Genomic DNA, 13,945 nt, shown 5'->3' with positions numbered 1-13,945 from the left:
TTCTCGAAATATTCCAATCCAACATCAGTTTTTACCAAATTTGCTTGTTATCTTTGTAGATTGGTATTTTTGCATACAAAAAACTGACAATTGGATATTTGAAATGTATGAAAGTTTTAGTAAATGTTAAAAACAATATTTTTTATAGTAAACGGTGATTTTTTAAGAGCTTGAGAACTTTAAAAAAAAAAAATGCATAAAATTTGCAAAATGACATTTATTTTTTGAAGATAATTTCATGTAAATGTTGACCGCGGCTGCGTCTTAAGTGGTCCATGCGGATAGTCCAATTTTGGGTAACTTTTTCGAGCATTTCGGCCGGAATAGCCCAAATTTCTTCGGAAATGTTGTCTTCCAAAGCTGGAATAGTTGCTGGCTTATTTGTGTAGACTTTAGACTTGACGTAGCCCCACAAAAAATAGTCTTAAGGTGTCAAATCGCATGATCTTGGTGGCCAACTTACCGGTCCATTCCTTGAGATGAATTGTTCTCCGAAGTTTTCCCTCAAAATGGCCATAGAATCGCGAGCTGTGTGGCATGCAGCGCCATCTTGTTGAAACCACATGTCAACCAAGTTCAGTTCTTCCATTTTTGGCAACAAAAAGTTTGTTAGCATTGAACGATAGCGATCGCCATTCACCGTAACGTTGCGTCCAACAACATCTTTGAAAAAATACGGTCCAATGATTCCACCAGCGTACAAACCACACCAAAGAGTGCATTTTTCGGGATGCATGGGCAGTTCTTGAACGGCTTCTGGTTGCTCTTCACTCCAAATGCGGCAATTTTGCTTATTTACGTAGCCATTCAACCAGAAATGAGCCTCATCGCTGAACAAAATTTGTCGATAAAAAAGCGGATTTTCTGCCAACTTTTCTAGGGCCCATTCACTGAAAATTCGACGTTGTGGCAGATCGTTCGGCTTCAGTTTTTGCACGAGCTGTATTTTATACGGTTTTACACCAAGATCTTTGCGTAAAATCTTCCATGTGGTCGAACAACACAAACCCAATTGCTGCGAACGGCGACGAATCGACATTTCATGGTCTTCAGCAACACTCTCAGAAACAGACGCAATATTCTCTTCTGTACGCACTGTACGCATTCGTGTGGTTGGTTCAATGTCCAATAAAGTAAACTGAGTGCGAAACTTGGTCACAATCGCATTAATTGTTTGCTCACTTGGTCGATTATGTAGACCATAAATCGGACGTAAAGCGCGAAACACATTTCGAACCGAACACTGATTTTGGTAATAAAATTCAATAATTTGCAAGCGTTGCTCGTTAGCAAGTCTATTCATGATGAAATGTCAAAGCAAACTGAGCATCTTTCTCTTTGACACCATGTCTGAAATCCCGCGTGATCTGTCAAATACTAATGCATGAAAATCCTAACCTCAAAAAAATCACCCGATATAAGATAATTCAAAAGCTTAATTTCTGCCAAATTTTGAGTCAAGTTTCGTCAACTTTTAGTAGAGTTATTCATTAGGTTTTTATTTAAAAAAAAATCTTCGATTTTTCCAAACATTTTACAAGATGTCAAAAACGTTATTTTTCGTCAAAGAAAGATTGTGGAGCTAATTGTTGAGATATGAACGACGACGTCTTTCTAAAAAAAATATTTGATTTGAAACGAAAGGAAATGTCATAGTTTTTAAATCGGACTGAATGAAATTACTTCCTATTATTACTGTTCTCGTCTGATAGTAATACATTTGTCGAAAAAATTAAACGTTTTTTCTAACCGAATATATTATAAACGATATATTAAGGCTAAAAGATTTAAAAAAACTATCATGAAAAATAATATTTATTATAATCATGAATTTACAAAACTTGTGTGATTTTTCCAAATTTTAAAATATTATCAGAAATGCTTTTGAAGTCGAAATAGTGCGAGTATTGGTGTTTTACGTTTCGATTTATACGATTTTTCAATAATTTGAGTTCAATTGCCTAAAAGATATAGAACGGAAATTGGTTATTAATTTAAATGTGGAAAGTTGGAGCTTTTAGATACATATTTGAGAAAACGAACAAAAATCATTTAAAACGTCAAAGGTCATTCATTTCATTTCAATAATTTCGAGAGGAACAAGCTTCTTCCAAAACCTTTCCAGACAAGACTAATAATTGTCTACTGTCATCGTATTTGGATTCCCGAAACTACACAACACAATAAAAAAAGCAACTTTTATTTCTGGACAAACTTGTTTATTGACTATGTCAGTGGTTTTAATTTCACTAAAAATGATTTCAAAAGGTATTCGAAGTTTTGAAATTGAAGAAACAGTTCGAAAACATTTTGATTCGATCAAGGGCGGATCCAGATTTTTAATCAGGGGGTATACGAGTTTTTACATACCGCAATGAACATTTAAAAATGTACACATTTCAAGGGCTAAAGTGACAACTTTAGAACGATATTGTCCTGCAAGGAATTGAATTTAGTAGACTTTCCTCATATGAAAGCATTTCAAGATTCTAACAGCTTTCTAAATATTCCATATTTAAGAGCAAAACACAATAGCCTAGAGGGGTTTTATTGTTGTCATGAAGAAATTGTTTTGAAACTTAGCTTTCTTCCAAAAGAAAATATATTCTTTTTTGTTGTCATTTATACTAATGCCGTAAACGCTACAGAAATTCAAAAACCGAGAAAATGAGAAAGAATCTGATATCAAGAATTTGTTTGAATTTTTCTGACGTAGTTTTTTCGGACTCCATTTTCGGCAATCTATTATTACTATCGCTACCAGTCTGCTTACTTGTAGATTGGAGCTGAAGATTCATCTTAAAGGGGTCAACAAATTTATAAAATTTAAGTAGGTACATAATTTCTTTGAATGTAAAATAAAAACGAATGTAATCAAATAAGCTGCGAAGAAACTTTTGGCAAACACAAATTACACGTTTCAGAATCTCTTTTCACTTCAGTTCTCAAGAGATTCAAAGATTTTATATTAATAGATATGAAACGTGCATTTTGTTTTTCAATTGGCCATTAGGTAAACAAAAGTGTCACTCTTGCTGTTTTTGGGACATTTATATTCTTAAAATTCGTGTTTAAATCTCCGTGGTAAATCATCTAAAGCAAATTCCCTTCAAAATGTAGATTTCTTTAATTTATTACGACCTTAAAAGTTTTATTCAACAGAAAATCAATTTTGAAAGAGCTTGCATTGAAAGATAATATTAATGAAATCTGATTAAGTTCTTGAGAAAATTTGAAAACAAAATAACGGCTTTATGAGGGGAGCAGTACCAAAATATGATTTTCTTGTAAAAAGAAGCAGAATTAAGAAAAAAATTAGTATTGACACATGATAAAAAAATGCTTTAAGCTAATCGACTTAGTTTCAGTCAGCACGATGGATTATGCTTTAGGGGCCAGGTCAGACAGACAGACGGATGGAATGGGCGACCCAATTTTTTTTGACTTTTCTAACATCCTACTGTCATGTTTGATTCGAAATTTTGTACGAATGTAATACTTGCCATATACATAGTTTCTATGTGTGCATAAGAAAAATAAGATGGAACTAAAAGGGAACTTAATATAAAATTGAAGATCTCTTACTCAAGGTTTCTTCTTAAAAACCTGAATCTTTGCTATTTTTTCTTGGAAACACATTTAATGAAAATAATTTAAAGCATTACTCAAGTTACAAAATTTTTAAATGTTTTTTACAACAAACCACTTTTTGGTGAATGTCGTTAAATAAATTACAAATCTTTACATTCACAACTTAACTGCATAAGCTTTAGGGCTCATATGACCCAACCTAAATCTTCTAAATTCTAAAATCAAAATTTGATGAACTTGTGCTAAGTTTCTGGAATAGTGCTGAATGTCAGATTCATATTATGTACTTGGTCCAGCCCCCAGTCAAAAGTAGCCCTTTTTGCAACAAAGTTTAGAAAGTAATACACAAATTTTGTTTTCATATAAATCTATTGACTCAATACGGTTAGTTTTGAATTGAAGGGAATTCTTACAAAAATACAAACAAATTATCTCCCAAGGGGGTCATGACCCCTCCGACCACCTTCTGGGTCCGCCATTGTACCTGGCTGTATATCTTAAAAACCTAAAATAATTTAGTGATTTACGTTGTCGTTTTTAAACTGAGAGCATTCAATTCTTTCAGCATTTAAAGTGAGTGTACGTAGTCGTGCCATAAATTCTGTTACAAAACTTCAATACCTTGTTGGTAAAATTATTCATTTGATAAAAATTGGTTATCTTATTTTTCTAAATATTTACATTAGAAAACAAAAAATAAATGGAAATTTGGTTTCAGTTTTGCAATTGTTACCACTAACTGGGGCGCTGAAAAAAATGGAATCGCAATAATTCCTAACATTGGTAAGGAATGATTTCTGGCAAAAGGTTCTCGTTTTAAAAATCACTGGAAACTGCGTTGTTTTTCGTTAATTGTGTTATTTTCCAGTTTTCTATATCCTCAAGAGAAGATGACTAGCCCAAAGAGTAGTTGTCCTCTCGTTGTCTACATTTGAACGCTTTTGAAAGCAGCTCTGGAACGAATATCAATAAAACCACTTCGGAATAGAAAGATAATGTAAGCAGATTCGGATTGCATCTATTCACCAGATCCATTTTGATACCGATTAGAGATCATCTGAACAAAGAAAACTATCGGCGGTCTACGGATCATATTTAAACACCTCGACTCCAAAAAGTAAAAGTGAAAAGAGTCAAAGAGCTTTTACTGTGGCACGGGTGAAATGACTTTTAAATAATTCTTTTTTTAATCAAAAGATGTTTAACGTTGAAGAAGTTTAAAACAAAGAAAACGATACAATTTATGCGCCATTATCATACCAACCTAAAACTATCATTCTAAGGGTCAAAATTAACCATCACCATCTCTTCTGTAATGGTGTGATCGAAAGTTACACATAACGAAAGTTGTGGGAAGAAATGTGGTTGAGGGTTTGGTAAATTATTTAACAAAATACCATTTTGGAGATAGAATTGTTCTTCAAGAATTCTTCACAAGATTCTTGTAAGACAGACACAGCCAAGACAACACAAAATTGCTTTAGGATCAAAATAGTAGGTCCATATTTGAATCCCTAAGTTTATTTTTTGTGTTCAGAATTGGAGAGCGTATCTCGAAGATTTCGAACAGGAATTTTACAATTTTGTCGATAGAGGAGATATCAACAGAAACAGAGCGTGCCACTATCGTTTGATGGCCACAACGTTTAAAGGCTTTCAATAAATCTAAGATCAGTCATTTCGAGTAAAACTATTTTTTTAATTGAACTTATATTATGACCAAATTTTTTTTTTTTTGATTTGAGTATCAACTATCCTTTACGGAATTGTGTCACAGAAAAGTTACCATTTTATATGAAATAACCTTAGTCTGCTGAAACTATTTACTGGTGTTTAAACTTAAACTACTTCAGCATCTTTGAAAAACATTTTTATAACTGAAAACAAACATTTAAACCGCATCTTACGACAAATAAAAAAACGCTTTGACTCAATGAAGACCAAATGTTTGAATTCGAATCAATCCAGGTTTAAGATATTTGAGTGTCAATAATGTGAATGGTACGAGTATTTTAAAACGTTATTGAAAATTCTTTTGGAAGAAAATTGTAAATGTTCACTAGAGATACATATAGTTTAACAAACTTTTTTACCTGGGTCCTCGGATTTATTATGCCTATGGCCCCCCACTACTCCTACGCGCAATCTTGTACAATATATCTTACATCTATCGAGTTGTGAAGATTTTTAGGCTGACCTACATGTCTGACCTCTTGTGTGAGCGAGTTCCATTGCTTCACTTGGCCGGAACGCCCGTTGTCACCTTTTTGAAGAGTAGGGACAAACCACGGCAACTTTTAGCTTCGTATCATAATGTCTGTGGGTTTTTTACATATTCTCATATTTAACCGAGCATTGGAGATACGGAATCAAGAATTCAACATTGGAGCCGGCGCAAAGAGTTGTTTCTCCACAATTTGTGCAACATTCCAAACGCTTTTGTTTTGCTGATATGGCTGTTTATATACAGTTCAGTTACCCAGGTACATTTCAGTCTTATACTTTTTAATTCTTTTTCCATCTTTGTTGTCCTTCCATAGAAGCCCATAATCTCATGAAAGAATAAGCACTTATAGTCCATGAAGTGCAGATATTTGAGGTAAGATTGCAAAGTCCATAGAATTTATCCATTTCTATCTTACAAAGCTCCGTACAGAGCGTCACTTAATACCAACAGGAGCAGTATATACAACATCCCCTAACCCCACTTCAAACTTCAAATTTCTCCGAGAACCTATGTGAATACGCGAATTAATGGTTGCAGAAAAAATTCACATTATCAGATTCAAAACTAAACTAACAAACAAAATTAATAGTTCTGTTAAATTTTAGAGTTTCCGTTTAAATGAAAAAAAAAATACTTAAAGTAAGGCTCAAAATTTTGATTCCCAAAACTATTCCAAAAGAGTCTAATTTTGTGCCTGATAAAGAGGAGGCATATTTTCAAGTTAGTAGCGCTTCTGTTGAAGATTTGCTACTGCAGGTAAAAGTGTCAATCAATTTACCGGCATACGTTTGCAACAATTGAACGAATCCTAATCTCCTATTCACCGGTTGGCGACAGTTTAAGTTCTTTTAAGAGACCATTTGTTTTCTGAACAAGATAAGGTAACAAGCCACATAATCTGTCTAATTATGACAGCATTGCGTGTGAAGTTTACTCATCGCTTAGTTTCACTTTTTTGGTTGCGTCTGTTGGCCATCTACTTGACATCTTTAGATTTTTCTGTGGGGCGACGAACTCGAAGCCGCTAGACGTAAAGTATTATAAACCAAAATTACTGAAGTTATAACTGAGATACCGCCCGAAATGTGGAAAAAGTTATTGTTGTTTATACTTTAAAGACAATTGTATCTGAAAAGTTATAAATTTAAAAATATGTTTAGTACTAATTAATTTAATCAGTGTGATATCATAGCAATTCATAATAATAACGGATATTTGCTATTGCCAAATTTTGTTTGAAGTTATAGCTATTAAAAAAGCATTTAAAAGAAATGTTAATGAAATTTTGAACTTTTTAACTTTATTAGTTCTGAAGTTAGAAGTGAGTCGAAACCCATTTGGTCGCTCTTAGTGTTTTTTCTTACCTTTGCTATCGAGGCTACAGCTGAAGACCCTTAATTTTATTGCTTTTAAGCTATCGATAAGATAAAATGGGTCCAATTCTTGCATATGTCACCTTAATACTGCTTCTTGCTAGGAATCTTGCACGAACTACTCATCCTCGATGAGTAGTTCGTGTCATGAATAGTGCTTTTTCAAATTAGCCTTTCGGATTCGGCTTAAAACTTTAGGTCCCCTTCGTTCTTGACATGACTCTTACACAGGAATTGTTGAAATGAAACTCGTAAGTCACTAGACTCTAGGTCTCAACGGAATGTGGAGCTTTGTGGATCAGGAAATAAAAACTTTTCAAAAGTAGCTTTGAAAGCGTGAAAGGTGAAATAGGCAACATTTTGCCAGATTCTTTAAAAACAATTCATTTTAAAACTCATTGCCACCCTTTGTTTTGTATGTTTTGTAAAACTGACAAAAACCTGGGTCTTAAGTAACATTTGAAGTTCGATAACATTTTGAATCAACACAGTTCTTTTCATTTGGCGTACATTTACTGCTTTGGATAACGATATTGCCAAATTTTTAACCAGTTACCTTAGACTGATTTTCATAACATATTTTGATCGAATTGCATACATTTTTAAAGAAAAACAGTTAATTAACAAAGTATCGAGGACTCTTATCATAATTTTTACCAACCTCTACCAAAGTCATACCAACTTCAATTTATGCAACACTTTTTCCAACTCCTCAAAAATTCTATTATTTTAATTGAACTCAAAATAGAATTATTGTCGAAACAGAGCTTTTAACAAATTGCTATTTACTCTCAAATGCTAATTGAAATTATTTTGATTGAGCATATGTGTACGTATATCATTTTCTCTTTGTAATAATTGAGTACAAATTTCCATATATCAACTTCTATCCAAATCGTCTATGCTAATGAGTACCTTATAAACCCGCCTACATATTGAAATCATAAATAATTGAAGAGGATAACAACTTACTATAAGAAATTACATTTAGAATTCTAAGCCTTTTAAGAAGATTAACATATGTATACAATATTGATTGATTTTTCTCAGTACTCTATATTTTCATGTGCTCTTATCTTTTTTCCAGATCCCAATAACAGGATGGCTCCACCGGATATTGCCTCCCATGCAAACAATGGCTATGTTATTAGCCCCCAGAGACTTCAAGAAATTCGTAGTCAATTTTTCTATTGGTTCTTCGATCAGGATAGAAATGGTGGACGTGGAGATTATCAATCTGATATTCATGCATCGATGCCACAATTACACAAGAACTTAAATTTCCAATTGCCATTTTTTGGTTTTCGTTTTAATTACACGAGGGTATAAGAAAATAGTATTTTTTTTTTTTAATTGAATTTGTTTTTTAAAAGTTTTGAAATTTTAGGTCTCAATGAATGGTTACTTGGAATTTTCTGATCCTCCTGAATATTATACGTATCCTTTAGTGTTTCCCGTGAAGGATTGGCCAAAGAAGAATGATCCCTCGTTTATGGCTCCTTGGTTCTCCAAATGTCGAGTGGGACGTATTTACTCAACTGACATTGATCAACGTGCACCTGGTGTTTATTTTAGGTAAGTTCTGCTATTTGTTTATTAATTTATAATTTACTAAAATCTCGTTCGATATTTAAATCCAATGTTTTGTGGATATAAAATTGTATATCGAAATTCGTAGCAATTGCAATTGCAACCAGATATTGAGGTTGACCTTATTATTTACAAAGTATTTCGTTTACTGTCAGTTCTCAAATAAACCAAATTAACCACCCATGTTGGTATTTTACAATCAGTTCTAATGTGTAACTCTTTAAACAGTTTTTGCACATTACCCATAACATCCAGTAATGTCCACATAAGGTCCATGTCCTGTCCAGTGTTCAATGTCCATGTCCGCACATCCATGATGCTGTTTCTGCTTCTGGCTGTTGATGCTGGTGGATAGTGAAGTAACAACGGATAGTGTAATGGTGGTTCAATGTCAGGACAGGACGATAAAGTTTGTTTTTCGATTCGTTGTGAACCGAAAACTGAATATACGAGTATATCCTTAAAACCACAAACAAATCACCATCATCACACTCGCCACGCTCGCATCCAAAATATAAGGCATATACATATATAAAACGAAGCTAACTTTGTGGTTTCTCCCTTTTAGTTAGCCATAATTGACCACCAAATCCAGCAGGACGAAAATTTATGGTGTTTCTGTGTCGTGTTGTGTGTTGCGATGATGGCAACTATTTGTAAAGCGTATGGCAGGATATACCTATCTACAACAAACTGGTCATCATCATATTAGCAAACTAAACTCTGTATTTGACTTTTGTGTTTAGGTACCTATGGACATAACTCTATCCTCAAAACTACAAGACTGACTATGACAACGACAAATCTATATAAGCATAACTATATCCTGCAAATATCCTTTATCCTTTTTTGGACATATGAATTCAGAATTTTGAGACATCAGACTCAGCAAAAACGTCCATCACTTCAATTCCTTTTATTCTGCTTCTTTCTTTTAGTTTGTTGAAAACGATAGGGAAATATGTTTTTAATAAAATACCAAAAACTATGTAAATTTATAACATGGTCAAATCCATACAGTCACAAATACGAGATATACACATGTATGTACTTTTCGTACAACCAAAATAGTATCATGTCAAGGAAGGAACAAAGAACTTGACTTGTATAAAGGACGGAAAGTGAATTTGCATATAGCAAGTTATCAGATTATTTGCATTGCGACAAGTTCGGTTTTCGACTTGAGTGCAATGTGGGTTTCCTCAGAACTGAACATTGATTCAAATTACAAATATATCTATGTATATTGAAAAATACTAAAACATGTCATTTTAAAAGATAAAGGAAGAGGAATTTGAGCGTGTGTTTTGGAGTATGTATATGAAACAGAGATATCACATTTTGACATAAAACTGTGAAGTTGATATTTTTGAATTTTTTTCAAACTAACTTTTAATGTCCTTGTGCCTATTGAATTTGGCTTAAAATAAATTGGTTTTAATTCTAGGAATAATTACTTGAACTTTTATAGATTTTATTTTTGGATATGTTTTGCCAATTATACTTTGTTTATAATATTGAAATGTGCCAATTTTTTTTTAATTATTCATTTCCCACAAAATAGTTTTAAATTTAAAAATGTATAGTCAATTAATTAAAATTGATACAATTTAGAAATGGTTTTGTCATATATTGTAGACCAGAGATTAGTATTCTGTTAATGTTTAGAGCATAATTTAAAATTTTAATTAATTAGAAATTTTAAAATTAACAATAGCAATGAAGTTAGTTAATTTTTAGCTAAAATAATGTAGAAAAACTATGTTAAGGACACTGTTGTAGAAAAGTTAATTTTGTTCTTAAAACTGATTTTAAGGCAGCAAAACTTTTAAAATATACAAATTCAATAGCACAAGTAATAAATTTAATAAGCGAAAATATAATGTGGCTTCGTTGTAGAACAGTTCTAGAGAACACCGAAATTAGTTTTCATTGTTGTCATTTGAAAAATAATGGGCATGATAAACTTTTCTTTAGAATTGAAGTCAACATCTTTTTCTTTTGGTTCTCATAATATTTAAGTGAAAAACTCTCTTACTTTGTCAAAAAATACAAACTAAAAGTATCATATATTTGTGTGAGTCAAAGAAGTATTCACTTCACATTTCAATAAGCGAAATTAATAGCTGAACTTCGTGAAAAATGCTCATCAGTTTACGTATGCCAATTTCAGGCGTGCTGTTAAGCAAAGAGTTTCTTTTTTTAGCTGAACTACACGAATGTGGAATTCTTTACTAGGTTCAATATTACCGACTCATTGCAATTTTCATACACATTTAAAACTAAAATTTACTTTTTAATCCTATTCCTTACTTTCTCTTTATTTAAGTGCAGACAAAATTGTTCAAAAATTAGAATTTAGAAAAAATTAGTGTGACGTGTGACATTCGGAATTGGGTTTTAGCATAGTTTCGTTTGCTTATGTCTTAACTTATTGTAAGTGTTACCGGCGAACAGTGGACTTTTTTGGTTGGAACAATCATATTTTCTAAACGAATAAAGTTAGTGCTTAAATTTTTGTATCTTGAAGAAAATCTTCAAGGCTATAAAAATGGTGACTTTAAAAAAAAACTGTTTACAGAGTGTTTCAGAAATTTGTGTTAAAATAAGAAGTTTTAACAAAGGTGATAAACATGCTGTATTAATATGCAATCGTCAAAATGAATTTTTTAAGCAATCTAAGTGAATTGAAATAGTAGAGCAAAAAGAAAAAGGACCAATTCGACTGAAAAAGTGGGAAAACAAGTATTTTTTTTTTTAATTTAAAGGCATTTTTTTTATTTTTCACTATTCAAGAATACATGATGTATTTTGGTGCTATATCAAAAGTCAAACAGTGTAAAAAGAAATAAAGACAAAACATATTAATATATAAACACTAAATTTATTGAAAACTATCATCTAAGTCCGGCTAAATGTGGAATAAACTCATCATTTCTGGAGAGTATCGTTCTTTTAGACCTTTTTGGCTTCTCACATGCGTCAAGGAAGAAATAAGTGGATCCGAAAAGGTTGCAAGCATGTTTAATAGGTCCCCATTCTCTCGAGTCTTTGAAATTTCACACGTATTCTGATATCGATACTTCTTGTAGTTTTTATTTTTGCATTCCTGGGCTTCTTCTGACAGTTCTCCAAGTGGTAGTGATTGATATTCAATAATATTTTGACTATGATGTATGAACCAATATTTTGTGTAGAGTAGGTGTGAGTAGTTTTTCAGGATACTTTTGTTTTAAAAGCTCTGCCGTTTTCTTAGTATACTCCCCAAATTTAACTGTATTCACTACTTCTCTGCAGTTCAAAACGTTCAATAGTAATTTGAGCCTCATTATAACTTCTCCATTGACTCCAGTTATACGAGAGGTGGCTTCTGACTGTTCTAAAAATCTTCTTGCAGTGTTTCCGTCATAAGTGTTTCCAAACCCTTGCTTTGGTTTGTCCACATCAATGCCACGATCATATTTTTTCCGCCTCCTTGGTCCCAATCGATTTATCAGAACCTTCTCTTTCTTGTGGAAGAGTATACGCAAGTTTCAAACTAAATTCCATGTTCTTCCCAATTGATTCATCTTTATTGAAGTTCTTTTGCCTCCTTTTGTATATCGTGCATGACCGCGTAGACTTTGTTTACGTTAATTTGTTTAATATTCTTCCGTCTTTCATAGTTAAAAAGAACTCGTGATTCACAGTCATAGTTTTTTCTTCATTAAGTTTATATATTGTTGGTTGAATATCAACTATTTGACTTTTAATATTATTGACTGTGGTATTTATGGTGCTACTAGTCTCTTTAACATATTGGAACATAATAGACCGACAGTAATGAACTGATGATGGGCGATTGTTCCTCTAATGTTCACCTTTTGTATTATTAAGTCGAAGTGGGACAACTGATGCCATGAACATGTGTACGTCTGTTCACCATCTGTTGTATTTATTATTTGCTTGTAGGCGCTTTATCCAGATGATCCATCGCAGCCCCATTTACTCCGTAACGTTAGACTTCTTGGAAGTGCAATTATTTGATCCTCCGTTTTGCTTTCTATTAGCCGCATTGCTGTATGATCCATCATGTTTTGAAGCTTCACTCTAGCTAATATTTCCGTGAATTTGCAGTTCTCGGGAATTGCTTCTTTTTTCACAACTGTAATCATATTGTAGGATGGCAAGACGTCTATGTTGTGATGTCTTAACGAAGTTTTAAGGATTTTATATTTTTCTTTTGAGAGTCCAAATCCATAAACAAAGCTAATGCGTTCTCATTGGAGTATTTTATGGGATTGTGTTGTGGAGTTTGAATGCTTACCTTGACTCTTTTGACCCGAAATGGACTTGCAGAAGATATTGCCTGAATTATATCACTCTTCCCCTTTTCATGGTCCTTATTTTATCTTATACTCAAAGCTTTAGAGAGATGTTCTGTACATATCTCCTTTTGAAGCTTTGATTAGTTTTTGTTTTTTAGTAAATGTTGCGCAATGATTGACTGGCCTCCTTGGTCTTCCTCTTTATGTATTTTGGAGATCACCCGCTTCTTCTGTTTGTCCGGTATTGATATGCAGAGATAAGGAAAGCCATTCTGCATTCTTTTTAAAGTTATTTCTAGATCTTTCGGCTGCTTTCCATTTTCTATCAAGTTGTAATAAAATTTTCATCTGCATTTGCATCTGGTAGTTAGTATTCACTTTCCACAGAAAGATATAAACTCATTACAAGTGCTAGCATTGACAAAAAGTTCAAACAAATCCTCATTCGGAATATCCATTTTAAATTGTTTTAAAAAATAAAAGCAACTGTTTGAACGCTCGTTTATATTCTAATTGATTATTTTAGTCCAATGTTTCATCTTTTTATACCTAAAAGTAAATATGTACCTGCACTCAAGACTCTTTAATCCTTATATTTATTACACTTAAAGACAACCCAATAAAATTACCCGTCTGTCTACCTTTATACTAACATATTCCAAAATTGTTTTATCCTTAAATCTTATCAATAAATTCTTAATAATTATCAATAAAAGTACCTGAAAACAAATGCATTATTTAAAATTTTATTACAGGATTTAAAAAATTAGCTCTATAACTCTTGAAAATCTTAGGTAATAAACAAAAAATAAAAAGGATTAATTTTTTAAAAATAAAATCATCTTTTTCCATCCACC

The 13,945-nt window shown here is 32.5% G+C and overlaps 1 protein-coding gene across 4 annotated transcripts in view; it reads left to right on the top strand.

The window, feature by feature from the left end:
• Positions 1-13,945, top strand: part of LOC129940483 (protein mesh) — a 117,815-nt gene that overhangs the window by 25,484 nt on the left and 78,386 nt on the right. For 3 of the 4 annotated variants that reach the window (XM_056048837.1, XM_056048836.1, XM_056048834.1), the window contains exons 2-3: positions 8,279-8,514; positions 8,579-8,766. In XM_056048837.1, coding sequence (XP_055904812.1) covers positions 8,279-8,514; positions 8,579-8,766 — 424 coding nt within the window. The remainder of the gene's footprint in view (positions 1-8,278; positions 8,515-8,578; positions 8,767-13,945) is intronic. The other variant, XM_056048835.1, reaches the window with a different exon arrangement.

The sequence above is a fragment of the Eupeodes corollae genome, chromosome 1 (assembly GCF_945859685.1).
Source record: "Eupeodes corollae chromosome 1, idEupCoro1.1, whole genome shotgun sequence".
Lineage (NCBI taxonomy): Eukaryota > Metazoa > Arthropoda > Insecta > Diptera > Syrphidae > Eupeodes > Eupeodes corollae.
Note: the sequence above shows the minus strand (reverse complement) of the source record. Positions and strands in the feature narration are given on the sequence as shown.